This window comes from Trichoderma breve, chromosome 6, assembly GCF_028502605.1.
Source record: "Trichoderma breve strain T069 chromosome 6, whole genome shotgun sequence".
In the NCBI taxonomy this organism is placed as follows: domain Eukaryota; kingdom Fungi; phylum Ascomycota; class Sordariomycetes; order Hypocreales; family Hypocreaceae; genus Trichoderma; species Trichoderma breve.
In genome coordinates, this window is record NC_079237.1 from 3,523,996 (window position 1) to 3,551,598 (window position 27,603).

The 27,603-nt window shown below is 48.4% G+C and overlaps 13 protein-coding genes across 13 annotated transcripts; 9 read left to right on the forward strand and 4 right to left on the reverse strand.

Annotated features, from left to right (window-relative positions):
* Positions 1-468: 468 nt before the first annotated feature.
* T069G_09982 (glycosyl hydrolase catalytic core domain-containing protein) lies at positions 469-1,281 on the forward strand (the record flags this gene model as incomplete). The annotated part of the gene is made up of 1 exon (XM_056177192.1): positions 469-1,281. The coding sequence occupies one exon, from the start codon at positions 469-471 to the stop codon at positions 1,279-1,281; it is 813 nt and encodes a 270-aa protein (XP_056025670.1).
* Positions 1,282-2,022: 741 nt separating this feature from the next.
* On the reverse strand, positions 2,023-3,009 carry T069G_09983 (uncharacterized protein; the record flags this gene model as incomplete). The annotated part of the gene is made up of 1 exon (XM_056177193.1): positions 2,023-3,009. One exon carries the CDS (start codon positions 3,007-3,009, stop codon positions 2,023-2,025), a length of 987 nt encoding a protein of 328 aa, XP_056025671.1.
* Positions 3,010-4,487: 1,478 nt separating this feature from the next.
* On the reverse strand, positions 4,488-5,570 carry T069G_09984 (adenosine/AMP deaminase domain-containing protein; the record flags this gene model as incomplete). Its single annotated transcript, XM_056177194.1, has 1 exon — positions 4,488-5,570. One exon carries the CDS (start codon positions 5,568-5,570, stop codon positions 4,488-4,490), a length of 1,083 nt encoding a protein of 360 aa, XP_056025672.1.
* A 686-nt stretch (positions 5,571-6,256) lies between these two features.
* T069G_09985 (major facilitator superfamily domain-containing protein) lies at positions 6,257-7,932 on the forward strand (the record flags this gene model as incomplete). The annotated part of the gene is made up of 2 exons (XM_056177195.1): positions 6,257-6,514; positions 6,601-7,932. The coding sequence occupies 2 exons, from the start codon at positions 6,257-6,259 to the stop codon at positions 7,930-7,932; spliced, it is 1,590 nt and encodes a 529-aa protein (XP_056025673.1).
* Positions 7,933-8,099: 167 nt separating this feature from the next.
* On the reverse strand, positions 8,100-8,584 carry T069G_09986 (ethD domain-containing protein; the record flags this gene model as incomplete). The annotated part of the gene is made up of 2 exons (XM_056177196.1): positions 8,100-8,384; positions 8,441-8,584. 2 exons carry the CDS (start codon positions 8,582-8,584, stop codon positions 8,100-8,102), a joined length of 429 nt encoding a protein of 142 aa, XP_056025674.1.
* Positions 8,585-9,245: 661 nt separating this feature from the next.
* Positions 9,246-10,083, forward strand: T069G_09987 (uncharacterized protein; the record flags this gene model as incomplete). The annotated part of the gene is made up of 2 exons (XM_056177197.1): positions 9,246-9,304; positions 9,585-10,083. The coding sequence occupies 2 exons, from the start codon at positions 9,246-9,248 to the stop codon at positions 10,081-10,083; spliced, it is 558 nt and encodes a 185-aa protein (XP_056025675.1).
* An 802-nt stretch (positions 10,084-10,885) lies between these two features.
* Positions 10,886-13,097, forward strand: T069G_09988 (uncharacterized protein; the record flags this gene model as incomplete). The annotated part of the gene is made up of 3 exons (XM_056177198.1): positions 10,886-10,940; positions 11,030-11,373; positions 11,445-13,097. 3 exons carry the CDS (start codon positions 10,886-10,888, stop codon positions 13,095-13,097), a joined length of 2,052 nt encoding a protein of 683 aa, XP_056025676.1.
* A 2,851-nt stretch (positions 13,098-15,948) lies between these two features.
* On the forward strand, positions 15,949-18,293 carry T069G_09989 (pectate lyase superfamily protein domain-containing protein; the record flags this gene model as incomplete). Its single annotated transcript, XM_056177199.1, has 2 exons — positions 15,949-18,058; positions 18,124-18,293. 2 exons carry the CDS (start codon positions 15,949-15,951, stop codon positions 18,291-18,293), a joined length of 2,280 nt encoding a protein of 759 aa, XP_056025677.1.
* A 558-nt stretch (positions 18,294-18,851) lies between these two features.
* Positions 18,852-19,601, forward strand: T069G_09990 (SMI1 / KNR4 family (SUKH-1) domain-containing protein; the record flags this gene model as incomplete). The annotated part of the gene is made up of 2 exons (XM_056177200.1): positions 18,852-19,435; positions 19,508-19,601. 2 exons carry the CDS (start codon positions 18,852-18,854, stop codon positions 19,599-19,601), a joined length of 678 nt encoding a protein of 225 aa, XP_056025678.1.
* Positions 19,602-20,002: 401 nt separating this feature from the next.
* On the forward strand, positions 20,003-20,719 carry T069G_09991 (uncharacterized protein; the record flags this gene model as incomplete). Its single annotated transcript, XM_056177201.1, has 1 exon — positions 20,003-20,719. One exon carries the CDS (start codon positions 20,003-20,005, stop codon positions 20,717-20,719), a length of 717 nt encoding a protein of 238 aa, XP_056025679.1.
* Positions 20,720-22,101: 1,382 nt separating this feature from the next.
* Positions 22,102-25,177, forward strand: T069G_09992 (glycosyl hydrolases family 2 domain-containing protein; the record flags this gene model as incomplete). The annotated part of the gene is made up of 6 exons (XM_056177202.1): positions 22,102-22,303; positions 22,365-22,371; positions 22,438-22,518; positions 22,584-22,813; positions 22,869-24,309; positions 24,355-25,177. The coding sequence occupies 6 exons, from the start codon at positions 22,102-22,104 to the stop codon at positions 25,175-25,177; spliced, it is 2,784 nt and encodes a 927-aa protein (XP_056025680.1).
* Positions 25,178-25,318: 141 nt separating this feature from the next.
* On the reverse strand, positions 25,319-25,909 carry T069G_09993 (uncharacterized protein; the record flags this gene model as incomplete). The annotated part of the gene is made up of 1 exon (XM_056177203.1): positions 25,319-25,909. One exon carries the CDS (start codon positions 25,907-25,909, stop codon positions 25,319-25,321), a length of 591 nt encoding a protein of 196 aa, XP_056025681.1.
* Positions 25,910-27,107: 1,198 nt separating this feature from the next.
* Positions 27,108-27,593, forward strand: T069G_09994 (uncharacterized protein; the record flags this gene model as incomplete). The annotated part of the gene is made up of 1 exon (XM_056177204.1): positions 27,108-27,593. The coding sequence occupies one exon, from the start codon at positions 27,108-27,110 to the stop codon at positions 27,591-27,593; it is 486 nt and encodes a 161-aa protein (XP_056025682.1).
* Positions 27,594-27,603: the final 10 nt, after the last annotated feature.

The window sequence follows — 27,603 nt, forward strand, 5'->3', positions numbered from 1 at the left end:
GTGCGAATAACATCATGCTGAATCATGTTTCATCAATAAGGCTAAGAGTGTTCTCACTGATTAAGTCACTAAAAGCTTTTGTTGGTGTTGAGATGTATCTCTTTTTAGAATGCTGACATTGTATTCTCAATTATGCTTTTTCGTTTCTTACCTCTTACCCCTTTACACTCTGTCGCCAAGTGCAAAGTGGGTGTGTTCAAACATCGAATTACGAGGTGATTAGTTTCTTTAATCCATGCAATTGGGAATACAACTGCCGGATCGAGAACTGCTGCCTATGCTAGCATTACTTGCATCTCGTACTTTTACGTAGTTGTCAGCTTACTGCCGCGAGGTCCGGCACTCGTGATCGCATATTATTATATAAGTAAGCCATTTGTCTCGTCGAAACAATATGCACCTTGTAAACTTTTGGGAGACAATATTGACCAAAACACTCCAGTTTACAATTAGGACATACAACACACAATGTCTCTGAAGAGTTACGTTCTCTGGCTGGGGGCCTCCGCTGCCGTCATGGCCCAGCATCCCTTGACTCCCAACGGTCGAAAGGCTGGATCTGCGGGTGACACTGCTCTGGCTTTCTGGAAAGATCACTTAAGTTGGTGGCACGACTGGACACCAGCTCCCTCAAGCCCCAAAGGCGCGGGCCTTGTTCCCGTCTCTATGCTTTGGGGTGGTGGCAACAACGGGCCGCACGACGCCCAGAGACTGCAGCAGTTTCAACAGCTCACTACCACGCCAGCCTACGTTATGGGATTCAATGAGCCGGACTGCTCTGGAGCCGACATCTCCGCAGACATCGACGTTAACAGAGGAGTCAGCCTGTGGAATAGCTTGATTGCTCCTATGGGCCAGAAGGGAGCTCTGCTCGGCAGCCCAGCCATGTGTCGCCAGAAAGACGAGTCGTGGCTCAAGCAGTTCAACCAGCAGTCGCTCGCCAGAAGCTGGGACTTTACCTCTATTCACATCTTCAAGCCAGACATGGCGGGCGTGCAAGCCGACATTGACTACTACTGGAACACATATCAGAAGCCGATCTGGGTGACGGAGTTTGCCTGCGTCTTTGACCAAAACAACTTTACGCCTTGCACGGATCAGAACCAGATCAACCAGTGGATCAGCGATATTGTAGATTTGTTTGAGGCCAACCCGCATATTCTTGCGTACGCATACACTGATGGTCTCGGCTTGGGAACTGCTTGGCCTCCCGTGAAGAGTGATGGATCTCTGTCCCAGTCGGGCCAGGCGTATCTGAATGCTATCAGCAGATACCACTAAACAGTTGGAGTTGACTTGATAGTTGAGCCGTTGAGAGAAGCAAACATTTACTGTAGATAGTATTCTATAAAATTGTATATAAAGTTTATACAATATATCGATGAACTCTGGATTATCGTCCCACTCTTTACAACGAATCATAATCTTCCATTTCGGAGAGTTTACATTGGTCAATGATGATTCACAGCAATTTTAACTTCACCCGAGGGTCGATGTTTGCGGTCGATGCGGTCTACTACGCGTAGTGGGGCAAGAAGAAATAGCGAAGAACAACACAAAGCGTGAACACGATGTTCCAGATAAAATGGTATTGCTCAGAAGAAAAGTTTCCATATACGCCTCTCTTTGTTATGAGAGATGTTTTTGATGGAAGGTTTCATATCATAAGGCATCGCGGTATAGAAAGAGGTAGTTGTTGTTGCAAGCCATTAGAAATACGATAACCTTTCGATCTCCTTTGCAGCACGGTTGGCAGCTATTGCGGGATTATCAGTCTCATCTTTTAATCGAAGTAAGGATCATTCCAATTTTATCTCAGTTGTTTGTATAGTCTATATTATTGAACAGGGATCTATCATGAGCCAGTCACTTTTACCGACGTCGTGGCCATTGAATCTTGTCAATCCCTTGTCCCCGTCGCTATCGAATCAGTGAAATGACCAACATAAAGACCCCCTAAAAAAGAAAAGAAAAATCTACAACATCCCTTGAACTGAACATCCGCTCAAGCCAGCAGTTACCTCATTCAATATCCAAAGCCACAATCTTTCCACCTTCAGTAAACGTTGCATTGACGGTGCCGGTGGTGGTAACGTAAAGTACATTACTATCTTGAGCCGTCCTGCCAAAGTGGGCTGAAGTAGCTCCCGCAACGAGGCTTGAGTTGATGTTTCCAGCGATAACTTTGCTTTCGCCGTCTAGCTTCACCTCGGTGACCACGTTCGTTGGGTTGCCAGCGATATATGCTGCTTGGGGCGTAATTGCAAAGTCGTCACCGATAATTCCTGTAAGAATCGTCTCGTAGTCTCCGACGGCGCATCCAGATCCGTTGACGGGCACGCGTCCGAAGAGAGGACCAAAGGAGTTTTCGTAATAGACGTAAGGGTCGAGATATCGGATTCCGTTGACGCCGATAGGTTGCGGAGATCCCGGCGCAGCCTTAAATGTTTCGTCCTCAAGCACCACCTGGTGTTCTCCAGTGTGCGTGTTTACACTGTAGACGACACCCGCAGCTGAATCGGCAATAAGGACAGTATTGGGGGTGGTTTCTAGGGTAGTCATGCCATTCGGAAACTGAACTCCAGGAAGGTCGGTAATCTTTGAGATTTCGGTCTGCTCGTCGTCAAAAGCCACCTGCCAGACCGCCCACGACCCTGGAGAGACAGCAGTTCCCGCGGAGAAGTTGCTTGCAATGAGTGTGAAAACATCTGGAGACACTTCTGTTATGCCTACAAGAGCTAGGTACCCAGAGAAGTGATGGACCAGCTTTGGACTCTCTGGGTTGAATGGATCGACTTCATATAGCTCAGGCTGGCTACTCAAGGTGACGAGGAGACTTCCACTGGAGCGGACGGCAATGTTTTCGATCGTTGTCCCATTGGGGAACTGATACACGAGGCGATTGTCCTTAACCGTTGTGAAAGGACTTTCGCCTCTGGGGTTTATGACGTCGCCAGTCGCCACTGAAGCAATCAATGTTGAAATTGTGAAAAAGAGGCTGGAGTGCATGATGATGATATTAATCAAGTGCGAATACCGAGTTGAGGTACAGAGCAAGAAAAAAAAATGCTATTGATTGCCTGTATTGTTACTTGATATATATATACATGTATATGTAGGTAGTTGTAAGAAGCTATAGAAGCCCGGCAAATATCTCGGGTTCGAGATGGATCATGTCCTGTCCAATCCTTATGCCTGCTGCTGCCCGCAATACTGCTCTAACCGGATACAAGTGCCGAGATCTTGCATGTTGACGGCGTAATGAGCTTCCGTCGTCGTTAAAAGGGGTAGCATCAGAATTGAGTCAGAAAGCAGACGATTTCTAAGCATTCATTGCAGCATGAGGATAGTCAATTAAGAGGAGTTAGATCGTTGACTCCCTCATGGTCGCTGTATAAGTTGGTCCGTCTCGGACTTCGGACATTAATGTTCGGCAGATTTGATCTGACGAAACTTGGCTTGCATACTTACGTACATATCTAGGAACAGAATAGTCCAATCTGTTAATAGAGCACCGTTAGTTCCCGGGGAGTGTATGGTTAAGCTGTACATAGGGTACCCCTGAAACCCAAACATGTATATGTAGAGCTTTCCTCTTATACCTATAAATACCTGTAACTACGATCCTATATAAATTACAAAAAGCTGCTGTAGCAGCTGTTATAATAGCTATATACTATAAAGGCTGGTGTAAAAGCTATGGATTGTAAAAGCTGCTGTAAGGACTGTTGTAAAAGCTGTTGAAAAAAGTATTGAATTGACTGTAGAAGCTATTATGAAATTAGAGCTGGTTGTCAGTAAAGGTGGAAAGTCGGTGTAAAAGGTAGTCAAAGACCGACTGCAACGGCAAGAAGTCGGCTGCAAAAATCGGCTGCAAAAATCAGCTGTAACAGAAAAAAAGAAAACTGTAAAAATTAACTGTAGAAATCAACTGCAAAGGCAAAATGTTAGTTGCAAAGGAAAGCTGTACATGTACATGTTTGGGTTTCAGGGGTACCCTACTAGGTATGCACGGCTTGACTTACTACTCGTTCCCGGGCATTCGGCTGACCGAATGCCGTTATGTTATTACGCGGACTATAACTCCCATGTCTTTCTGCTATACCATTTCGAGGCGTCGAGTTATGCTTAGATATTTGACGCTAGAAGCACTTATGGCCGTTTCTGACCACAAAGACTTGATTGCTGACGCTGGCTTATTCGCGAGAATGACCGTTTTCACGGGTTTACCGCTCTAAGGGCCTATCTGTGAACGCTGGACAAAATTGCTCCCCTATGGTTTAGGCATTTTCTAAACGATTCATAATCGTGGGCAACTTCAAAGGTTCCTGAGCATCGTATCCGAGGAACCAATGTATTATTTATCTTCTAGGTTAGCTTACACAGCACTTTTGCATCACCATAACACCAATTGCTCCGTTAACATCCGTCAACGTAAAGCCGTATTGGCAACATCTTAATTGTTAACACAGTCATTAGACGGTCTCTCATCTCACATCTACTTGATCCAACTCATCATATATGTCCTTTTTCACAGCCTCATCCGCCCAGCACATGTCGACCGCATTCCTCGCCAGCTGCACCATCTCTTGCTTCGTCAACCCTCCATAGTGATACGCCTTTTCCATGTTGCCGTCGATCCAGACATCGTGCATGTACACGGGATCGTCACTGTTAATGCAGAACTTGACCCCTCTGTCAAGCAGCTCTCGTAGCTTTGGAAAGAGAACCTCCGTTGCGGTGCGTCGGTGGTAGGCGTGTGGACAGAGAGTCAAGCCGACATTTCGGTCGACAAGACCGGCGATCAGCTCATCTCGGTCGAGCACATCAAGGCCGTGGTCAATCCTCTCTATTTGCACGTCAAAAATGGCCTGGCGAATATGTTCGTGCGTGTCCTTTTGTCCAAAGTCGCAATGCGTCGTGATGTGAAGGCCATCCGCTTGAGCTCGCTCAAATGCCTTCTTGAACAGTATCGGAGGCCGTTCATAGGCGTTGCTGGCAAGGCCAACTGCATGGAATAGACCGTGTCCAGACTTGGCCCACGGCAGGGCTGTTTGATATGCGGCTTCACCGTCTTCGACAGGCTCATCCCGCAAGAAGCAGAAAATCCAATTGGATCGCACTCCGTATCTAGATGCGCCGTCGCGTTGTGCTCGTAAATAGCCGTTCAACACATGTTCTGCAGGGACGCCACGGCGTGTATGTGCTTGGATGTCGAAAAACGGTTCGACATAGCGAACATTCATCTCGCGACATCGCGCCAGATAATCCATGGCGAGATCATAAAAGTCATCTTCTGTGAGCAGAACCTCACAGCCTGCAAAATATGCCTCTAGAAATGTTGGTACATCCTTGCGGCCACCGAGTTCCGGGCGATGGTTATAGGTGACGTTGTACGACTCCAGGAGCTCTTCATAGGTGTGGTATTCCTGGGATTTGAAGCGCAGCGGAATGTTGTTGCGCTGAGCCAGTTTCCATCGCAGGGCTGGCTGAAGTGTGCCTTCGATGTGGATGTGAAGCTCAACCTTGGGAAGAGAGGCAATGAACGGAGAGATTGCAAGCCCGTTCATGGTAAATTAATTCGGAGCAACACCTTGTAATCGCACATGAACAGAGAGGACAAGAAATGCCTAGAGAGCACATGCGGCTGCGAATTGTTGGCGTTCTCGGTGAGTCTCCGGATGATGCTTATCGTCTTCATCGGCCAACTTTTCAGTATTTCGTCCCAAACTATCCCCGGAGAAGTCAAGGCGTGGATATCATGGCTATATCTCGAGAGTTCCCAGCGGTTGAGAGATCTTCATTGGGCGTTTCCATATAACTTGAAATCAGAGCTCCACATGGGCAGTAAGCGGACTGAGGCTACTGTGTAAATCGCGAATCCGACGGCGTAAGCTTGACCTTCAAACCGCCACCTTTTTATCTATCGGCCTAGAATTTTCAACCAGAGCTAAGAGATTCTCATAGCATCGTTTCTCTCAGTTTAGTTTCCCTTCCCCGATCGTTCAAGTTGCTGGCACGAGACCATTGAGACACGAGAAGTGGGTGCGTCTAGCCTTTTAACCGGCCATAGTCTCCCCTCATCTCGGCGAATGGCCGATCTCGGGAGACAAAACTCCTGCATACCGTATCTTGTGCTATCTCGCCGCATTCCAAGATAAGCGTGAGGGGAAACGCGGTGCGATAGGAGGACGGCGTCTTCCAGATCGACGGGGTGCATATACCTACATATATACATAAAGGTTACGCGCATTCGATGAGCCGCCAATATGATTGCGCATCTCGTGAAACTGAGCCGTTACTGGGCAGCCCCATTGACGTTGATGCCGAGATGACTTCTTCAGCTCAGGAAGCGTCTCGCATGGAGACGGGCGCGGATGCCGCCATTGCGCGTCGCGTGGTGAAGAAGATTGACCGAGTCATTATTCCTCTGCTGTTTGTTACTTATATGCTCAACTTTATGGACAAGGTCATCTTGTCGAGCGCCGCTGTGTTTGGCTTGCGCGATGATACGGTAAGAGACCAATGGTCACGATATCCACCACAACTACATAGTAGACAGATGGTGAATAACTAACACGTTGATGTTTATCATTGCAGCATCTTGTAGGACAGCAGTACAGCTGGGTCAGCAGCATCTTCTACTTTGGCTATCTCATCTGGGAGTATCCCACCACTCTCCTCATCGCCCGTCTCCCTACCGCCAAGTATCTCACCTTCAACACCCTCGTCTGGGGCGCCGTTGTTGGTCTGACAGCAGCATGCACCAACTTTGGTGGTCTCATGGCCGTGCGATTCCTGCTGGGAATGGCAGAGGCCACCATCACGCCGGCATTCATGTTTCTGACGTCGACTTGGTATACCCGAGATGAGATGCCGACGCGCGTGGGCATTTGGTTTGCCGGCAACTCCATCGGTGGCATCGTGTCCAGCTTGATCGCCTTTGGCCTGGGACATGTCAAGGATAATGTGCATCCGTGGCGGTGGATGTACATCACCCTCGGCGTTGCGACATTCCTCTGGGCCATCCCCATGTTCTTCTTTCTCCCGGACAGCATCTCCAAGGCCAAATTCCTGACGCCTGAGGAGCGCCAGATTGCAGCTGATCGCACAGTCATTGCCGGCACGGGGGCTACAGAGAATTCACGGTGGAGATGGGATCAGTTTATCGAATGTCTCATCGACCCTAAGACGTGGCTAATTTTTCTCATTACAATCGTCGGCCAGATGCCCAATAGCGGCACTCAAAGCTTCTCCAACATCATCATCGGTTCCTTCAACTTCACCTCACTGCAGTCCACTCTCATCAACATCCCTTACTCTGTGCTTACAGCAGGCATCATTGCGGGCTCCGGATGGCTTGCAGGCCGTTATCGAACCCTAAACTGTTTACTCATTGTCATTATCCTCATTCCATGTGTTGTCGGTGCGGCTGTCATCTACCGCCGTGATAGCGTGCCTCATGGTGTTCAGCTGTTTGCCTACTTTCTTCTGTCTCCCGGGCCCGCGGCTATGCCTCTCACAATGGCCCTTGTCCAGTCCAACTACCGCGGTGTCACCAAGAAGATGACCGTTACGGCTATGCTCTTCCTAGCGTACTGTGCCGGCAACATCTCTGGCCCTCAATTCTTTCGCGCGTCGGAAGCTCCGACATATAAGACTGCTTTCAAGACAATCATGATCTGCTATTGCATCGTTATTACCTTGGCTATTACTTTGAGGTTCTATTTGCAGTGGGTGAATGCGAAGCGTACGAGGGAAGAAGGCTTTGTTGGAAACGCCGGCTCGGCTGGCGCAGTGGCTGATGGTAAAGTGTCTGATGTATTGGACGGCAAAGATGTTGCTGAGGCAGTGACGGAGATCCAATTGAGGCCGGAAGATTACGAGGATGTGACGGACTGGAAGACGGTTGGTTTCAGGTATCGACTGTAGCTTTCTTCTCAATATTATGCTGCCATTCGGCGAAATTCACTGTCCATGTAATTGCAATGTATTAGTAGACAGAAAGGGGTTGGAAATATTACTTCAATGTGCTCTATATACAGTTGGTCTACCTGTCGCTCGTTCAACTCTTATAATGTAGTTTAAGTGTGTTACTTCTACTCTGTTTTCGATCGTTCAGACTCCGAGTAATCGATAAGAGGTTCAGCCCCTGCGACAATGTTGTGAAAATTGCCCAATGTTATCGTTGCCACTTCTTTGCTCTTATCAAGAAAGTTATCCTCATCCGGCGCAATATCGCTAGCATAGTAAGGATCTTTAAAAGCATTTATATAGTGTTCCAAGCTCGGGATCTCCCAGATCACGGCACCGTCATGTTCCATGATGGTGAGGGGGAGTGGCATCTCCTTCAAAGGCTGGCGCAGAGAACTAGGGGTGTGAATCTAAATGATGTCAGACGGGCTATTTGACTAGAGATCCCTTTGATGAGATGGCTTGCCTGCGTGTAGCCAATGATGCCATTCCTCTTGGCCCAGTACGCGATTTTGGGCGCATGGATATTCCGCCAATGATTGTAGAACTGTTCTTCTGTAAGATCAGGCCTACGCTTAATGAAGGCAATCATATATAGTGTAGAACTCATCGCGATTGAAGTTGGAACGTAGAGTTGTGGTCGTTATAGAAGTTGGATACGAGATGATGTTTGGTTAATTTAAATGTATTTCTCGTTGCTGCAGTCGTAACTATATATGTGTGCTTCTACATGGTTTATAGTCATGAGAGCATATCCTCGACCGGGCTTCGGCCGAATGTTCATTGTTTGCGAAATGAGGCGTCTCCATAGTGCGATCGTTGTTCCGCCGAGCTCGGCCGAATTCCAACGCTCAGAGAATGCGACACAACAGCAGCTTGTGCATTAAAAGAGCCTGGGAGATAACAAAGAAAATTTGATTGGCGTATAAGAGATATGTGCAATTGGATAATAATTGGATAATCCACTAATTTGTCAATATGAGCGAAATAAAAAATGTCATGGTCATTGGGGTATGATTTCCTCGTATCTACCAAGTCTAACAAACCATATCTCGAATACCTTCTAACAGAGCTCTTTGCAGGCTGGAGGGAGGTTGAATCCTGTCGTAATCTCGTCATTGCTGGAATACGGGTTTTCGGTCTCTGTTCTGGTTCGCGCTTCTTCAACCGCCAAGCCTCCCCCGGAGGTCAACCTCTTTCGCACCGATTACTCTAGGGCTTCACTCGTATCGGCATTCAAGGATTAGCATGCGGTTGTCAACACCATCACGATGCCCGATTTCGAGGAGCAAAAGAACATCATTGACGCTGCCGTCGAGGCAGGAGTTAAGTGATTTATTCCGGCCGAGTTTGGGATTGACACATCAAAAGAAAAAGCAGTCGAGATCATGACTTTCCTTCGTATGAAACCGCAGATTATACAGTATCTCCGGTCTATACAGGACAAGATTACTTGGACGGCAATTATTACAGGGTTCTTTTTTGACTGGTATGTTCTTCCGTTGTATAGCTTCTACTTCAGATTGTTTCCCCCAAAGGAGTCTTTTCAACACCCGTCTGCGTGGAGAGGAAAATATTTATATCTGACTACCATAACACTGTTCGGCTAGGAGTCTCGAAAACGGATTCTTCTCTTTTAATCTTCCGGCCCGCACGGCGGAACTCCACCAGCCCGGATATCACAGTCACCGCTTTAGCTGGTCGAATCTATCTACGGTTGGCGAGGCGGTGGCCCGCGTTTTGCTTGCGCAAAACTCCCCCATTGTTGTGAACCAATACGTGCGCGTCAGATCGTTCAATGCCAGCCAAGACGAGATATTGAAGTCTCTTATTTCGGTTACCGCGCGTATCGAGAGTGCACGGGGCTTAGATACGGTTGAATGGAAGCAGATTAATGTCGATCTAGAGGAAAAGGTTGTCGAGGCGCGGAATACGCTGGCCCTGGGCGATACGAGCAAATTGAGGTATATACTTAGCAAGACCATCTATAATACTGGAGGCAACTTTGACGATGAGGGCGTGGTTATGAATGAGAAGCTGGGTATGATGCCGCCGGAAGGTCTGGAAGCTGCTATTGAGCGAGAGTTGATCAAGCTTCTGCCCCAATAGGCTATTTTCACATTTCAAACATGATCAGAGTGCCATGGTAGGAGTGAGCCATGTACATCGATATTAATCCTATAGAATACTATTACCCCGAGTCAAGTGTAGCGCAGGTCTGCCTTATGTACTTCAACAAAGGATTAAGCTTATTCAATTGCACGCAGTTCGAGTTGGTTGACTCCGATTTGGGATAATACATGGGAGCTACCTATTAGTAAGTGTAATACGAGAAATCATCCATTGAGCTCGGAGTTGTGCCAACCGACAAAATAAATACCTGTACATACTCCGTATCAGTGTCCGCACACTTAAACTGTGGCGCGGGCCATCTTACCTTTCAGGGCCTTCCTTGTCCGCAAGGAAACTCGACGCAGCTCTCAGGGTTGTTTTCTGACATGCTGGTTCTCCCATTATATGTCCATTCTTCCTACTAATAGTACAGACATGTGGACCCAGTTCGTAATTCTTACCTGCAACGAGTGATATCAGCCGCCTAGGTCGTTGATTGCGCTGCGTATAAGTGATCCAGACATCTCACTCATAGTGGTGGGGGCGGTTCCATTGTTCAATGCTCCCTAGCCTCACACAGAAACTTCCAGCTGAGCCTTAGCCTAAGCCAACGGTTAGCTTTAACGCGATAAGTAGTGGTTTGAACGCTTCAAAGCCCAACCAAATGAAACGTGGAGAAGTTCACCTAGCTGTCCTGATCAACTCATCAAAAGCTAAAACCTATCCGAACCAATTCATACACGGACGGCACTCTTCAGCAATTATTCGGCCATCAAGACAGCAAAAACCGACTGATGCAATGTCACCGCCTCAGCTCCGGAAGGTCCGTAAAGGGACACGCAGCTGCTGGGAATGTAAGTCACAATAAACGGAACGCCAACCGAATTCTCGGCACCCGTGCGATTTGTCTTGTCTGACTTCTAATTCATGAGATACTTTTCAGGTAAACGCCGAAAAATTAGATGCACATTCCCTTCTGGTAACACAAGCATCTGCAATTGGTGCATCTCTCACGGTTCTACGTGCATTAGTCAACGGTTCCAAGATGAGACGGGCGATGCATCGCGCGCCCAGAGCATGGAGAGCAGGATGATGCGTGTTGAGAACTTACTGGAGCAAGTCCTTGAAAAGTTGGACTCTGTTAGCCGGCAGAGTCATAATGAAGAGTCACCAGGACGCCCGACAACAGTTGATGACGGTACTGGAATTGATGTTGTTAATACGACATCCAATATTTCGGCTCCCTCATCGAGCTCTGCCGTGGTTTCAGTCTTCCAGAGTGCATCTGTAGGTTAATCTCATTTTGTATCTCATTCTTACTATGGAAACTGTCTACTAATTAGTTTTTCGCCCTGCAGTTTATGTCAGAGATTGGTGGAAAGGAGGCGTCTTCGACAGATGCTTCGACCGCAGCTCTGGATACTAGCCCATCAACAATAGACAACGACACGAGAATGTGGCCGAAACTGAAGAGAGTCTCCCGCCTACTGTTGGAGATGATGCCGTCTCGTGCCGCCATCGAATTTCTGGATAGTCAAAGCTCGCCTTGGATCTGCCAACTTCTTCGCCCTCTTCCATCTCTCAAGCAATCGAACAAATTTTCGCTGCTCAAAACGATGCCACTAGAATCATCAACCCTTAGCCACCCTACGGCCATAGCGAGAGCTTTGATGTGCATTGTGATGTGCCTACAGCAGCTGCCTCAGCATGTTGACATCACGCAACTCCGACTGCCGTCGCCTCGGAATGAATATATGGAATCTCTGGCTTCGATTATAATCTCTTGGGTTACCTCCGATGACGAAATTATCGCCACGTCTGGGGGACTTGAATGCCTTTTACTTCTTTCCATCTACTTTGTTAACTCGGGTAGACCTCGTCGATCATGGCTCAACAATCGAAGAGCATTGGCAATCGCACAATTAATGAATCTCCACAGGAGTTATGGCCAAGATATTAAAGATAACAACGATAGCGAAGAGGCCAATATGGCAGAGCTGTGGCCTCACATCATCCACTACGACCGACATCTCTCCCAGATTCTTGGATTTCCGTGTGGAGTAGTGGACACAAATGAACCTCTGGCTCCAAGTAATCTCAAACTCATGCAACATTTGGATCAACACAAACTGGATGCCCTCTATCTTGCACAGCTCGACCGTATCGCCGCACTGTTAATCGAAAGAGAACAGGGCTCTTCTAGACTAGCGATGTCTTTGACGCAGTCCATTGACAATGCGCTTCTGAATCTGGCCACGTCTGTACCGCAATCATGGTGGCATCCCTTTGACAGACTCTCAGAAACACAGCCAGAAGAAATGGAGATACTCTATGCTCGATACAACATTCAATTGTGGCACCACCAGCTCGAAATGTCCAATCATTTGCCGTTTATGCTGGACGCAGCAGAGGAACGACAGACTGAATACGGCAGGATTGCGTGTCTCAAAGCCGCGCGACAGCTCATTAAAGTCTACCTCCCGCTACGAACGACGTTTGGCATGTTCTCGTGCTGCATGACTAATTTCCAAGCATTCACCGCCGCCGTGATTCTCATCTTCAACATGTTTCTACGGTCGCAGACTGTGGAGATAGAGGCTTTATCTGGCCGTACAGAGAGAGACTGGGGTTTGGTCGCCGATGTCATCGGGGTTCTGGATGCAGCAGTCGAACAGTTTGACGACAGAGTCGCTCTGCAGGCGCGCGACGTTTTGAAGCTCCTCCAAGCAATTGAAAAGGACCCAAAGACACTACAAGGCGACAAGTTTCACTTCACGATACCTTACTTTGGAATTATTTCCATTGCGCGAAAGAGCTATACTGGGGACAAGGGCGACGGCCAACAAATGGCCAGCAGAGATGGTGAGAACGCCGACCAATTTGTGTCTCAAGGGACGGCGTTCCACCTGGACTATTCGCCGACCTTTATGACGACGATTGACTTTATGGGGCCGAGCACGACGGCTGATGTCGACGAACTGATGCAACAGTGGCTGGTGGAAGACATGTAACAATACCTGGGTATTATTCTGCGGAAGACTAGGATTCAGCTCAATATGGACAACTCTTTGGTCACTAGGACTCAAAGTCTAGAGGGTGTGTGCATCATTCAATCCCTAGTCACTTTTCTCTTTTTCTTCATTTTTTTTGTCTTACGTCTACATTATCTTTAGTCGGCGCACTGGACTTAACAATGCAGCCATTGGAAGTCATGCCAAGCAAAAGAGTGCTGTTTCTATGACTACATAAGTAATGTGAGAAATAAGCAGATGCCCAGGAGAATAGAAATAAAGATCACAACTGTTTGCTTTCTGCACGTATGGAATTCGTCATTGCCTAGGGCCTTTCCAAGGTACACGATGAAACCGAGAAACGCCCATGACTGTAGGCACTGTTTCAAGGCTCTTAGAAGTGAGTCGGGATTCGCCTATTCGTATTCAAATAGTGCCTCTTCAGGAACTAGTTAGACCCGCTCGCAACTTCGATATCTACTTGAAATCCCACGACGTTTAGTTCGTGTCGAACTACCTATCTCGGAAATTCTAGGCGAGAACTCACATACAAAAGCGTCACTATTAGCGTGAATGTATACAATGCCAATGGTTCCTGGGGAACCGTGTCCTTATTCCGCAGGCGACATCCCACGTTGAGCTGTGTGCGTGCGTAAAGAAGAGGCTCTCTTCCCCGGCATCAATTATAGCCGGAAGAAAAAAGAACTTCCGCGGCGAAGTTGAAAACGGATGATTTTACTTGGCATTCAATCTTACAGGGTCGTCTCACTGTTATCAGCCCACGCCGTAGTAAAGGATGGCCGAAAGGAGCCTTTTGGTGAGTTCCCGATCCCAAGAGCCTCTTGTAAAACCCCCACCCAAACTTTCGGGAGTTATTAGACCTGGTAACAAATCATCTTTCTCCAAGTCTGCCGGGGAAGGCAAAGAAAACGAATGCGAAATATGACGAATAATGAGTATGTGCTGGTATGATCTGTAGCGCCGGAAAACCCCCCTCGCTATTCCGAATCTGAATTAAAAAAGGAATCAATGGGATATTACTGTTGGATGATAGAGTATGCTACATAAGGGGGCTTAGTTGAAGAAGCCTGTATATCGGTTGCCGACAGTCATTGTATTACTGATCTTATTGCCTCCGGGAAGGGAATCTGGATTTTTTGGAGATACCAGGGGGTAACTATACAGCCATATGTCCACATAGATACTTTGCGCGTGAATATCCATTGTGCAGTCGAGATGTTGTGAGATCACAAAACCTACCACATTCGAGATGATACTGCATGGCACTGCTGTATGCAGCGCTTCAACTAATGTCATTCAAGGCTTTCGTCCAGGGCTATGATTCGGAGCAGCTCCGCGTGTAAATGAAGCAAAACTTAAGAGTGTGTTCCGGCGCCGGCACTGGGGCTCCGTAGGACGAGTAAGCTCATCTTGAAAAACTAAATATAGGTGTGCCACTACATCGTGCATGCTCGTAGACAAAGCTGGAGATTAGTATTCCTCAGCCCTGTTTGTCCTCCCGATAAGGCGCATCTCCCAGAAATACTAATTCATATCTGAGAAAGGACGGGAAATATTACGGAGTTAGTAACGGGGGATCATTAGACTCAGCCGTCGGGCTTATGCCACCCTGTCGACGGACCAATCTTTATTTTTATTTTTATTCCTTCATATTTCTATTCACTCACCATCTTTATTCTTGTTCTTATACTATTGTCCATCCTCTGGTCTGCCAATGGCGCAAGCATTCCTACATCTTGTACGAGTATTGGCCATCCCATCTAATCAATTTTTCTGGTGTCCCATTGATGGTATTAAATTTTCCGTCTCCGTCTGTTTCAAGCCGCATGACTTCCATGGCTAACCCGTTCGAAAGCGTCGCAGCGTAACTAGGGGCACGCTAGATGTCTTCAACCGCCAGATTGACAGAAACAAAGCACAAACGTTGGCCTGATCACTCATCGCCTCGCTCTTATCAGATGTCGAGGTATAGTATTTATATACATCTTTTATCATCCAATCTCTATTCGTGCCCCTCATGTAATCACGAGAACGAGCACGAGCGCGGAGCCGCACCAAGACCTCAGCCTCAATGTTAGGCCCCGTGTCAGCATTCAAAATCCACACAAGGGGTAATTCCCATGGATTATCACTGCTAGTGTCTCCCAGCACTATGTCTGCTACCAAACGACAGTCGGCCAAGCCGCCGAACAGCGCCGCTTTGCCCCTGTGTCATAAAATTAGCACGGCAGACTAGTTCTTAGCTGTCACTAACTATAGCTGCTCAAAGTGGACTTCCGACTGCCGATCGGTGTCAAACGCAGTGGGGAGAGAGGTGCTGTTTCTATCTGTCCGACCAATTGATCTGGTTCATCTTTGATGATCAGGACCGCTGGGCAATGGCCACAGTAAGCCGGCTGTGGCCCCGTTCATCACGGAGGCTGGCCTTTACGGGCAAACGTCCAGCTGGCTGTCAGAGATCGGCGGAGTTGTGCTGTCACGATCTGCGCAGATGCCTCTTGCATGTCCCGTCTAGGCAGGACGTGATGGACGAGACGGTCTGGAAATGACAGCTAGGGCTTCTAGTAGGGCCATCGGCCCGATGGGGGGCATGAACTGCTTGGGCTGAATGGGATGACTAGGGATCGAGCGGTAAGATGAGCAAAGTTCTTTATATAGATGGCGATGTTATTCTAGTGAGCACTTCTGACGGCTTGATCACGCGGTCAAGGTGGTCGTAACCAGCCACCAAGGTATTGATTGCTTCTTTAATACGGGCAGCGTCTCGTTATCCATTCCTTTTTGCAGTATCCTTTTTGATACTCTCGTTTCCTGTCACTCATTTCTCGCCATGTTGAAGTCACTGGCCTTTGTGGCCACCCTTCTGGGCGCCGTCACGGCCTCGCCAACATTGGCCCGCCATGAGGACCGATCACTCCAGCCTCGAGCCAACACATCCTTCTGGTATGCTGCCATGGACCACACCGGCCAGTACAAAGGCTATGCTCCCCACGCCCCGAGTCCCAGCTCTTACAACGTCTTCGTTTCTGTAAATGCTGGCGATGCTGGCTCTCTCCAGAGTGCCATCGACTCTGCCGGCAGCAGCAACCGACAGAACGAATGGCTGGCATCTCAGCCCCGAGTTGTGTATATTCCCCCGGGAACTTACACACTTTCAAAGACGCTCAACATGCGCACCGACACCATCCTCATGGGCGATGCCACTAACCCTCCCATCATCAAGGCTGCGTCTGGCTTCAGCGGCAACTACCTTGTCAACGGCCAGGATCCCTCCACAGGCGTCTCCGGCGAGCTCTCGTTTGCAGTTGGTTTGAAGAACTTGGTCCTGGACACCACGGCCGTTAGCGGAACCTCTAGTATCTCTGCCCTTTACTGGGGTGTTGCCCAGGCTGCTCAGCTGCAGAATGTCAAGATTGTTCTTGCGCCCTCCAGCGGCGGCAAGGGCCACACTGGTATCCAGCTTGGTCGTGGATCTACTCTTGGTCTTGCCGATGTGCGAATTGAGAACGGCCAGAACGGTATCTGGCACAATGGTCACCAGCAAGCTCTGTACAAGAGCATCTACTTTTACAAGAACACGATTGGCATGCTGATTAGCGGAGGCAACACCATCACTCTGCTGAACCCGACCTTTGATACTGTCGGCACTGGTGTTTCCAACACTGGCGGCAGCCCCTTTGTCGGTATTGTCGATGCCAAGTCGATCAACTCGGGCGTCACCTTCACCACTACCGTCTACCCTTCAATCGTCATCGACAACCTGACCAAGGACACCAGCTCCGATGTCGTCGTCCTCCGCGGCACAACTGCTCTTAAGTCGTCCAGCAAGATTGTCAACTACAGCTACGGAAACACCGTCGGCCGCAGCCCCATCTTCGGCGCCGTCTCCGGCACCACTGCCCGTCCAGCCGGCGTTGCCCCCGGCGGCCGCATCCCCGCCGTTGTTGTGCCCAACTACGCTCAAAACCCAGTCACTGACTTTGTCAACGTCAAGGATCCCAGCCAGAACGGCGGGCAAACGGTCAAGGGCGATGGCAGCACCGATGATTCGGCCGCCCTCAACAAGGTGCTCCAGTTTGCTGCTGCTAACAACAAGATTGCCTACTTCCCCTTTGGCGACTACCGCGTCCTGTCCACTCTCGTGGTTCCCGTTGGCTCTCGGCTTGTTGGCGAGGCTTGGGCAACCATCTCCGGTGGCGGCAGCTTCTTCAAGGACGCCTCCAACCCCAAGCCCGTCGTTCAGGTCGGTAACGCCGGCGACGTCGGCGTTGCCCAGCTGCAAGATTTCCGCTTCACCGTCTCCGATGTGCTCCCCGGCGCCATCATCGTCGAGTTCAACGCCGCTGGAAGCAATGCTGGCGATGTTGCGCTGTTCAACTCGCTCATCACCGTTGGTGGAACTCGCGGTGCCGATGGCCTGACCAACACTTGCGGCAAGGCCAATGCTGAGTGCCAGGCTGCTTTCCTCGGCCTCCACTTCACCAAGACCTCGTCAGCCTACGTCGAGAACACCTGGAACTGGGTTGCCGACCACATCACCGAGGGCTTCAGCGGCGGCTCCAACATTGCCGCCAAGGGAGGCGCCTTGGTCGAGTCGACCAAGGGAACCTGGCTGCATGGTCTCGGCAGCGAGCACTGGTGGCTGTACCAGCTCAACCTTCGCTCTGCCAGCAACGTTGTTGTCTCTCTCCTCCAGAGCGAGACCAACTACGACCAGGGTGACAACACTCAGCAGGTTCCTCCTGCTCCCTGGAAGGTCGATGTCAACGGCTGGGGTGATCCCGATTTCTCCTGGTGTGACAGCACTGCCCGTTGCCACATGGGTCTTGCCAACTATGTCCAGGGCGGCTCCAACATCTACTACTTCGGCTCTGCCTCTTGGGCTTTCTTCAGCGGTCCAGGATACCAGGGTTGCGCTTCTGGCGGTTACCAGTGCCAGGGTAAGTTGACATATACTACTCCGGATAGACATTATAAGAGGACATTTTGCTAACATTTGTGATAGACTACATGCACGTCATTAAGACTGCTCCTACCAACCTCCAGATGTACGGCATGTGCGCCAAGGACACCAGCGTCGCTCTTCGCCTGGCCAATGGTACCAACATCAATGCCCAGCCCGACTTCACTGGAGGCTGGAGCCCTGGTAGCGATGTTGGCCGCTACACCACCTAGATATCGACATAGGAAAGGACCTTCTAACAGAGGAGACATGATGTATATATGTTAATGTTGGTTTGCATATAGTATTAATTTCATAGCAATATACCAGGATTATCCCATGTATTGCTCTTTTAGAGCTTCATTGCGTGCAGATGGCATCATGCCTGTGTTGTGTTGTGTCTCTACGTGGCTCGTTGTTATTTCCATGTTATTTCACGTGGGAGTCTATTATCTGCATACTACATGCACGCCCATATAAATGGAAATGACAGATAGGTGAAATATTACACATGTCAAATTAAGGTTCTCTCCCTGCTAATGCATATAATCATCCACCATTCTTCCTTTTGAGTAAGGCGTCAGCAGCTGAATGTATCGTTTAGTTAATACGAGCCGGACGAAAATAATACTGCGGAGCTCCCATTATTTGCGATTAGTGGCTGTACGAGACGCATGTAAATATAAAGACAGGCGTCGCTGCGTAAGCCAACGAAAGATTCCATTCTTCATCCATTACACCGGTTTAGCAAGACTTTTCAAGTTTATTAGCACTTTTAGCCACTTGTAGCTATGGTAACTGCTTCGGCTTCGTCTCTGGACGACATTACGAATGATGATCTTCGCGGCTGGGTGGAACTTATAAGGCAAATACGAGCAACTGCCGACGCAAGCATTAAGAAGGAAGAAGCAGAAGGCGTGTCCTTTGATCAACGAGTCTTTGACGACTATCCTTTCATCAAGGCGCCCGCATCACAGGATGCCATTCAGCAGCAGGAAGCGACACTCCAAGCGACACTGCCAGATGACTACAAGCAATTCCTCCAGGTCACGAATGGTACAGGATGGACTGGCATTGGCTGGATACCGTCGTTGTGTGGTGTTGAACAACTGCAGTGGGAGCAAGCGGATGCTGTAGGATTTGAATCACTGCGCGTGGAGACTTTCCCGCCTAGTGTGACGTCTCTTGAGGAGACGATATCGTTGACCAGCGACGAGTTTGATGAAGCTCCTCCGCTGGAGCGAGTATTGAGAATCAGCGATGAAGATGAGGATACTATTGTCTTTTTACTAGAGCCCGAGTATATACGAAAGACGTGGTTGTGGTTGGCCGGAAAGAGAGGGATTGAAGTTAAAGACGCGCCAGGCCAGTGGCTGTAAGTTCCTGACAACTGTCTCAAAGCCATCTATCTTCCTAATTCCCTAAGATGCTAACTCGCTGCCCTCAGCTTATTCGTGTTTGTACCTTGGATGGCAAGCACCAAAGTGCATCCCACCTTTGAAGGATATATGCGAACCAGAGTCAGGACCATCAAGGCGTGATTGAACAAGGCCTCAGATAAAAATTCCCAACAATATATCTTGAACAGCTATCAACTGATGATGAACCATCGCTCGTATCAAAAGATCTCTGTAGTTGTTACACTTGTCTAGCTTTGAACAGCTAGCGCCGAGTTGCTGAACTAGCAAGTGATACAATCTCATGAGTTTGAACACATCTCATGACTGCAAGCTGCTGACAGATGCGCCTTAGATTTGGCATGTGAATTTGTCAGCCGACACATTCCGGCAGTTGATGCCAGATAACTGAATTCTCAATAATTGTATTTAAATAAATCGCCTGGGAATTCTCTTTTAAAAAAATTAGAAAAGAAAAGAGCTAATGAACAGGTCTCTTAACTGGCATAGCATTCTGATTCTCACAATAACAGCGGCTGGCAAGAATGGAGCAAATATCCGGAATAATTGAGCGGGGTCTTCCCAACGCCGTCGTCTACGATCTCACAACGCCAAACCAAGTTACAGTCACGCTCCCATCAAGATCAACCTGGTCCAGCGGCCTTCACTGGCACGAAACCCACACAGAATACCTCAAGGTCATCAAAGGCAGCATAAAAGTCCGCCTAGGGGACACCGAGCAAATCATAACCGCGAGTAAAACGAACCAGCCTGAAATCAAGGTTGAGCGATACGAATGGCACGAATGGCAGCGAGCGCAACTAGACGGAGAAGAAGTCATCGTTATTGAGAGGACAGACCCAGAGGATGGCGAAAAGGCCCTGTTTTTCTGGAATCTCAATGGAATCATTCTGAATGCAGGGAGAGTTATAAGTACGAATGTGCCGGGGTTCTCCTTCTTCCCTGCGACGATAAAGGACTTGATCATCGACTTTTGGATCACGTTTAACCTCTTTATCGTGTTTCACTCTTTGGACAACTTCCCGGTCATTCTAAGCACGACGAAGTTCTGGAACGGAAAAGGATCGCGCGCAAAGGCGGGTCCGTCGGCAGATTGGTTTGTATCTCATGTATTGTTGTCGCTTGCTTCTTGGGCAGGTCGCATTTTTGGATTGCGGGCTGTGAGGCCAGAGTATACGCCTGCTCAGCATTATCAGCGCTGGAAGTCACATAATTATCTCGAAAAATCGAAGGAGTCTTGATGAGTGGTGTGCTTTTAGTTTGGTAATGCGATAATGCGATGTATATGGATGTATATCGGTCTGCAGGTGAGAGATGAGCGCTCTATTTGGGAATAAGAGATGATATTCTCTAACGGGTTATACAAAAAGATTTATATGTACATAGTTGTATTAAATGCCATCAGGTTCATGTTTCAATTCGATGCTTCGTCGAAGAATTCTTATGCCTGCACTACTGGAATGCTCTATGAATTATTGATTCCCCGCTGGATTTAAGCTTACCATTGTGCATGTTGATCTCCTGGAGCTGACTGGATGTTTTGTTTTGTACCTGCATCTTTGTGAAACAGGAGCAATACAAATGGAGCACGTTCATGCCTACACCTTTCTGCTGATCTTTGTCGTCTCGTCAAAAGGTGTGCTCAGCTTCTTTTCCTGCGTACATCTACTTTCAACGGATGGGAGAAGATCAATGGCACTGTTTCATTGAACGTTTGCCGCGTCCCCAGATTATTAATTAACCGGCAGATTGACCCTCTTTCTCTTGAATTATCCGTTTAACAAGTGAGAGTTCCCATAGTCTATGGACTCTCATGACGCAACATGCACACATAAGTCCCTGTATGCATCGTCCCAGAATTATGGAGCTTCAATGTTACCGTACACTTGAGAGGATGATCCCCGCTACCACACAAGACACGAGCAGGTACGATTTCCTGATTTCTTGCATCCTGTGTCTTTTAATCCAGTGCGACATGATGAGAATATCAGGTAATTGAGATTCTAAACACCCAAATAATGGAGCTCAACATTCCCGATGTTATCTCCAGTTGGAGCGCTTCATTTCCAACCTAACTGTACGGGGGAACTGGTAGTTTCCGCGATGGGGCTCATCTGCATGAAGTTTCAAAAATCCCTTGCCCAGGCAAGATCGCGATTGGTGACACGAGAAATCGTGGGGAAACCTCTGCCGGGAGAAGCGGCATTTCAGAGTCCGGGGGTCATGCCATGGTTTCCAACCCAATGAAGTCATTCGCATCCCCCCAGAGGTAACCTGCGATGACCAACACAAATCACTACTGCATCGGGTGATCGACACAATTATGACTGCATTTGCCTTTTTACCAGAACGCGAGCCGTGTAACAATGGCCGAGCTTTGTTCCGGACCCCTCATTGATGTCTCACACGAGGCAAGCATGGTTGAGAATTTAGACATAAAAGCAGCAAGGAATGGCGGCAGGAAGGGAGGATTGCGCCTGTCATTCGGTGGCCTTTCGAAGACGCCTTGCAAGGGTTCTGCTGGAGCTTAGCTCATGGCCTCTGTAACTTTTAAGATCCAATTGCCATCAGAGAAAAGTATTCAACTATTGTCAAAAACAAGAGGAAACCTCGTATCTCAGTCATGAGATCCATGAGGCCTCTCCTTACCGCGCTCGGCATCTTTGCGGGCGCGGCAGTGGCGACCACAGAAAGTACCAGCAAAGCATCAATTCACGATCTTGCCCTACAGAAATGGACAGTGACGAATGAGTACGGCAACATCACCGTGCCGGGCAAGTTCCCTTCGCAAGCTCATCTGGATCTTCATGCAGCTGGTGTGATTGGTGAGTCGAGTCAAAGCATACGATTGCCCACTTTGGATTATACTAACGGGGAAACCCATAGATGAACCGTGAGATATCCTTCTGAATGGCTTTTGAGGCCAATTGAAGAACCGAAACTGATGTGATGATACTAGAAACAATGGCCTGAATGACTTCGACCTGCGATGGATTGCGGCTCAGAACTGGACATATACCAGCAAGCCAATTAGCGGACTGTGAGTTTACCTCAGTTTAGTAGAGAATGGATCGACCAGAACAGTTATGCTAACAGTGAGTCTAGGAGTAAACATTCGGACATAGCTACGTGGCTAGTGTTTGATGGCCTGGATACATACGCAACTGTCAAGTTTTGTGACCACATTGTTGGAACACCAGATAACCAGTTCCGACAATGGTTTTATGATGTCTCGTCAGCCCTTGCTAGTTGCAAGAGTGACCCTGTTCTCAGCATCAACTTTGGCAGCGTGCCTCGCATCATCAATGCCATCAACGCAAGCGATGAAGTCCAGCGTAAGTCATATATCACGGCTCTCAAGAAATCTATGTTAACTCTTGGACTATATAGACTGGCCAGCTTCAGTGGTTTATCCATTCGAGTATCCAAACCGTCAATGGGTCCGCAAGGAACAGAATGACTTTGGATGGGATTGGGGCCCAGCTTTCTCTCCAGTAGGACCTTGGCAGCCGGGCCGCATCGTCCAGCTTAGCAAAGGTGGCGAGCTGTACTCTCTCAACACCGACATTGACATCTTCCGCAAAGGCCAGTTCAACAACTTTGCTCCTGACCAGACAGCTCCGTGGGTGGTAAACGCGAGTCTCGATTTCCTGGGAACTCTGCCAAAGCATGCCTCCATGTCGGTCGTCATTACTGATGCCAGTGACAGTCGCTCAGTATTGTACTCGGGCAAACTGGAGGGAGTGACACAGTCCGACATGACCGTCACTGGTTCTGTGACAATAGATGCCCACAAACCCAAGCTGTGGTGGCCTCGAGACATGGGCAATCAGCAGCTATACAACATAAAAGTCTCTGTCAGCAGCGCAGGGTCTAAGACACCTATTCTTGTCTCTCAGCGGCGTGTTGGTTTCCGAACTATCTTGTTCAGCTCAGGAAATATTACAGATGCGCAAATCGCCAGCGGTATCACCCCGGGAAACAACTGGCATTTTGAGATCAACGGCCATGAGTTTTATGCCAAGGGTGCCAATCTTATCCCTCCTGATGCTTTTTGGCCACGAGTCACCTCGGATAGAATGAATCGCCTATTCGACTCAGTTGAGTCGCAGAATTTCAACATGCTGCGCGTGTGGTCCTCGGGTACATACTTGCCCGACTGGATCTACGACATTGCTGATGAGCGCGGTGTATTGCTTTGGAGCGAGTTCCAGTTCAGCGATACCTTGTATCCAGACAGCGAGGATTTCAAGGCCAATGTTGTTGGTGAGATTACTTACAACGTCCGTCGGTTGAACCACCATGCCTCTTTGGCGTGCTGGATGGGTGGCAATGAGTTTGAGAACTTGATGCTGCCCATAGCTCAGGGCGCCGATCCTGCAACTTACCCATACGTCCTAGGCCAGTATGAGAACCTCTTCATTACTACACTATTCAATGTTTTAGCTGCAAACAGCCATTCCATCTCGTACAGTCCTTGCAGTGCAAACAATGGCTGGCTGGAGATTGATCTTGATCTTCCCGTGCCTATTGTTGAGCGGTACTACAACACTACTAGCGGACACATCTACGGCGACACAGACTTTTACAATTACGACACATCAGTTTCCTTTGATACCTCTGCATATCCAGTTGGTCGCTTCGCCAACGAATTTGGCTTTATCAGCATGCCCAGCATTCAGACATGGCAACAAGCCGTTGATCCTGACGAACTCTCCTTCAACTCCACAACGGTCATTTTACGAAACCATCACTACCCAGCTGGTGGACTGACCAGAAATATTCACAACAGCACTTTGGGCCAAGTCGAAATGACATTGGCTGTTGAGCGGTACTATCCGACTCCCGACAAGACCGATCCCGTGGCCAATTTTAGCTCCTGGTGCCACGCTACCCAGCTGTTCCAAGCAGACATGTACAAATCTGAGATTCAATTCTACAGACGTGGCAGCGGCCTGCCAGAGAGACAACTTGGCTCCTTGTATTGGCAGCTCAACGATATTTGGCAAGCCCCGACCTGGGCTGGTCTTGAGTACGACGGACGGTGGAAAGTATTACCATATGTTTCTCGCAGGACTTATGAGCACGTCATTGCGTCTGCTTTCTGGAACTACACGGCGAACGAGTTGGAGATCTGGGTGACGTCTGATCTCTGGGAGCCCGTGTCTGGTGAGGTATCATTGACTTGGGTTGATCTGAAAGGCAAGCCTATTGCAAACAACGCGGGCATGGCGAAATCGACCAAGTTTAACGTGGGCGCCATCAACACCACACAGATCATCTCAGCCAACGTGAAATCGGATCTCAAGATCCCAGACACCAGTGACGCTGTTTTGGTCATCGAACTTACAGCCCACGGCAAACTCCCCAACGCAGCCAACAGCAAGACCACAACCTTTACTCACCACAACCACTTCCTCCCTGTGTGGCCTAATCAAGCCAAGGTGTCAGATCCCAAGCTACACTTGTCATACAACAAGTCTACAAAGAAGTTTACTGTGGAAGCTACGGCTGGTGTGTCTCTCTATACTTGGCTGACGCACCCAGCTGGTGTTTTGGGCTTCTTTGACGATAATGCATTTGTTTTGAGACCTGGCGAGAAGAAGGAGGTTGGATTTACTCTTCAGCAAGATACTACAGGGGGGAAGTGGACTGAACAGGTGACGGTGGAGAGCTTGTGGGATTTGACCACGCCATGATTAGTCGAGATAATTGTATAGGTTACAGATTATATGACTTTCATCATTGTACGCAAATTAGGTGACTTGTTATGGCAATGGCTGTGATTAAAGTAAACATCGTATTATAGAAACTTTGCGCTGCTCCATCTGCTCAAACATCTATTGCCCTGGTGCTTTCTTTGAAGTGTATACAGTCTCAGAATCGCCCGACTGTGATTTAAACGTAATGGTTTCATCTTCGTTGATGATTATCTCCGTAACTTTACCTTCATCCTCCTCTCTCAAGATGTGCTGCTTAAATCCTGCTGTTTCTTCCGTCTCATACAACCTATTACTCGTCGCCTTCGCAACAGCTACCGTCGCCAAGGTAGCAGGCACGGCTAAAACAGGACCACCCGAGATCACTGCAATCGGGGCCAAGAGCATCCCAGCCTGATAAATGAGCTCGGGTGAAACGCCCTTCTCAATGGCATCAAATGCGCCGCGAAAGTTTTGCGGGTTGCTGTAGTAGAGCGTCTTCATGTCTTGACTATACCAGGAGATGAACCACCAGTCGCGGCCTGTGGTGAAGAAGCCGGTGTTGTATTCAACTTTGAGGGATTCAGTAGAAGAGTCGCCGGCGGGGATGGCGGCCCATTCTTTGCGGTGCTTGTAGACGTCGCTGTATTTGTGGACGAGGGAGATGCCGACGATGGGCTTGGAGGTGTTGTTGCGGATAGAGACGGCGGCGGTGCGTTTTGTAGTTTCCATGGCTATGGTGATAATGAGATGAGATAGATGAGATTGTGATTTAATTTGCTTTGCGATTAAGAGAGAATCTGATGAGGACAGATTGACTGCATTTATAGTTTTCAGCATTGTCACCGTGTAAGTTGCAATATATCCAGCCGCCGTCTCTGGCTGCGTGTCTCAGTTGCCCAAGCAGTCACATTGCGATATCAAAAAGCCACACCTGAAGTTTTAACATGCTAATGATGAAATCTCAATTGAGGCCCCATGACTAGAAGATGTTTCCAGCAAAGAGTCTATTCTTGTGGAGCCGTGAGAGGCTGCTCTTCTGCGGCGACAAGGGTTTTCTTTGTGTGGTTGGGGGAGGCTTTGAGACAGAAGCTGAAAACTAGACGGCCAAAGCTCCACTTGCTTAACTTCATCCGATTAGTATAGATGCGAGATGCTGGCACGGGCCGGTCAGACCCTGGAACTATATTTGTGATTGGTATCAGGGATTTATAGGCGGTATAAGTGCCGAAATCACAAATAGACCCTCTTGTATCTCGGGAGTGATCTAGTTTCCGAATTGATCTAGCGAGAAGAGCGCGAGCTGCGGCTATGGAGAGACAGAGTACGCTTGATGAGTGAAGCATACTGTAACAATGTCGACGTTCACAATCCTTTTGTGAATATGGAAGAGTTGTATCAGATGAGCCAAAAGCGTCTCCAGAGCTGACGGCAAGCTACTAGCACTGTCGCTGTCTTTGTCACACTTGTACAGTTCATAGTACTGACAGCTCAGAGGCTATCAGCCTTATGAATAAATTCTGTCTACTCTATCTGGCTTTTAGTTATTCATAATTTATAGCACATTACTTCAATGTTTACAGGCTTCTGTGCTTTTGTTACCTTTAAAACTACAATTCTTTTCTTTGAAGATGAACGGAACTACTAGCGAACAATCTTTGTTCCGTAGACCGTAGAATGCGTGTATTTGTTCAGACTCCCAGTGACTTATGGTTATCAAGTCATCAAAGAAGAAAAGCTCTGTTTCAAAGGCACTATGCTCAGCCATTGTTGCAGTAACGCCTTTTCTGTTCGTCCATTCCTACGATCCCATCGACTTAAAAAGCGAGAACCGCCGCAGAGAGGCCATAAGTAAACTGCATATTTGTCTCTCGACTACTCTTCAAACCAGATCGATCGCAGGACACCACATCCCTAGTTACCTTCCACCATGGCTCTATTGAAACCTCAACCTACTCCTCGCCCTCGAGGTGACTCTGTCAGCTCTGATTTGTCTTTCCATTCTGCAATTTCTTTTCATTCCGACACCTCTTATCAGTCTTCTGCCTCTTTCTTAGCTGTTGGGTCTCCCGAAGCCGTTGAGCCTCCCGGATATGCTACGTCTCCAGACAACGCTGGTCCTGCATCTCATGGTCGACGTGATTCTACTACCTCACTCAGCTCTACCGACTCTGGCATTTCCATGAGCTCTGGAACTCTTTTCCATTCGGACGATAGTGCTGGCCCCTCCAACCCTAATCCCAGTTCTTCCATTCCCTCTGGCGGTTCTACGAGCTCTGTACTCCCACATCATACCGAATCTACTAACTCTAACCCATCCGCTGACTCTGCCAGCCCCAGTGTTTCTACTACCTCCCGCACTACCGATGATGAATCAGGAATACGGCAGAGCCGAAATGAGGGAGCTCACTCATAGTGAGAATATG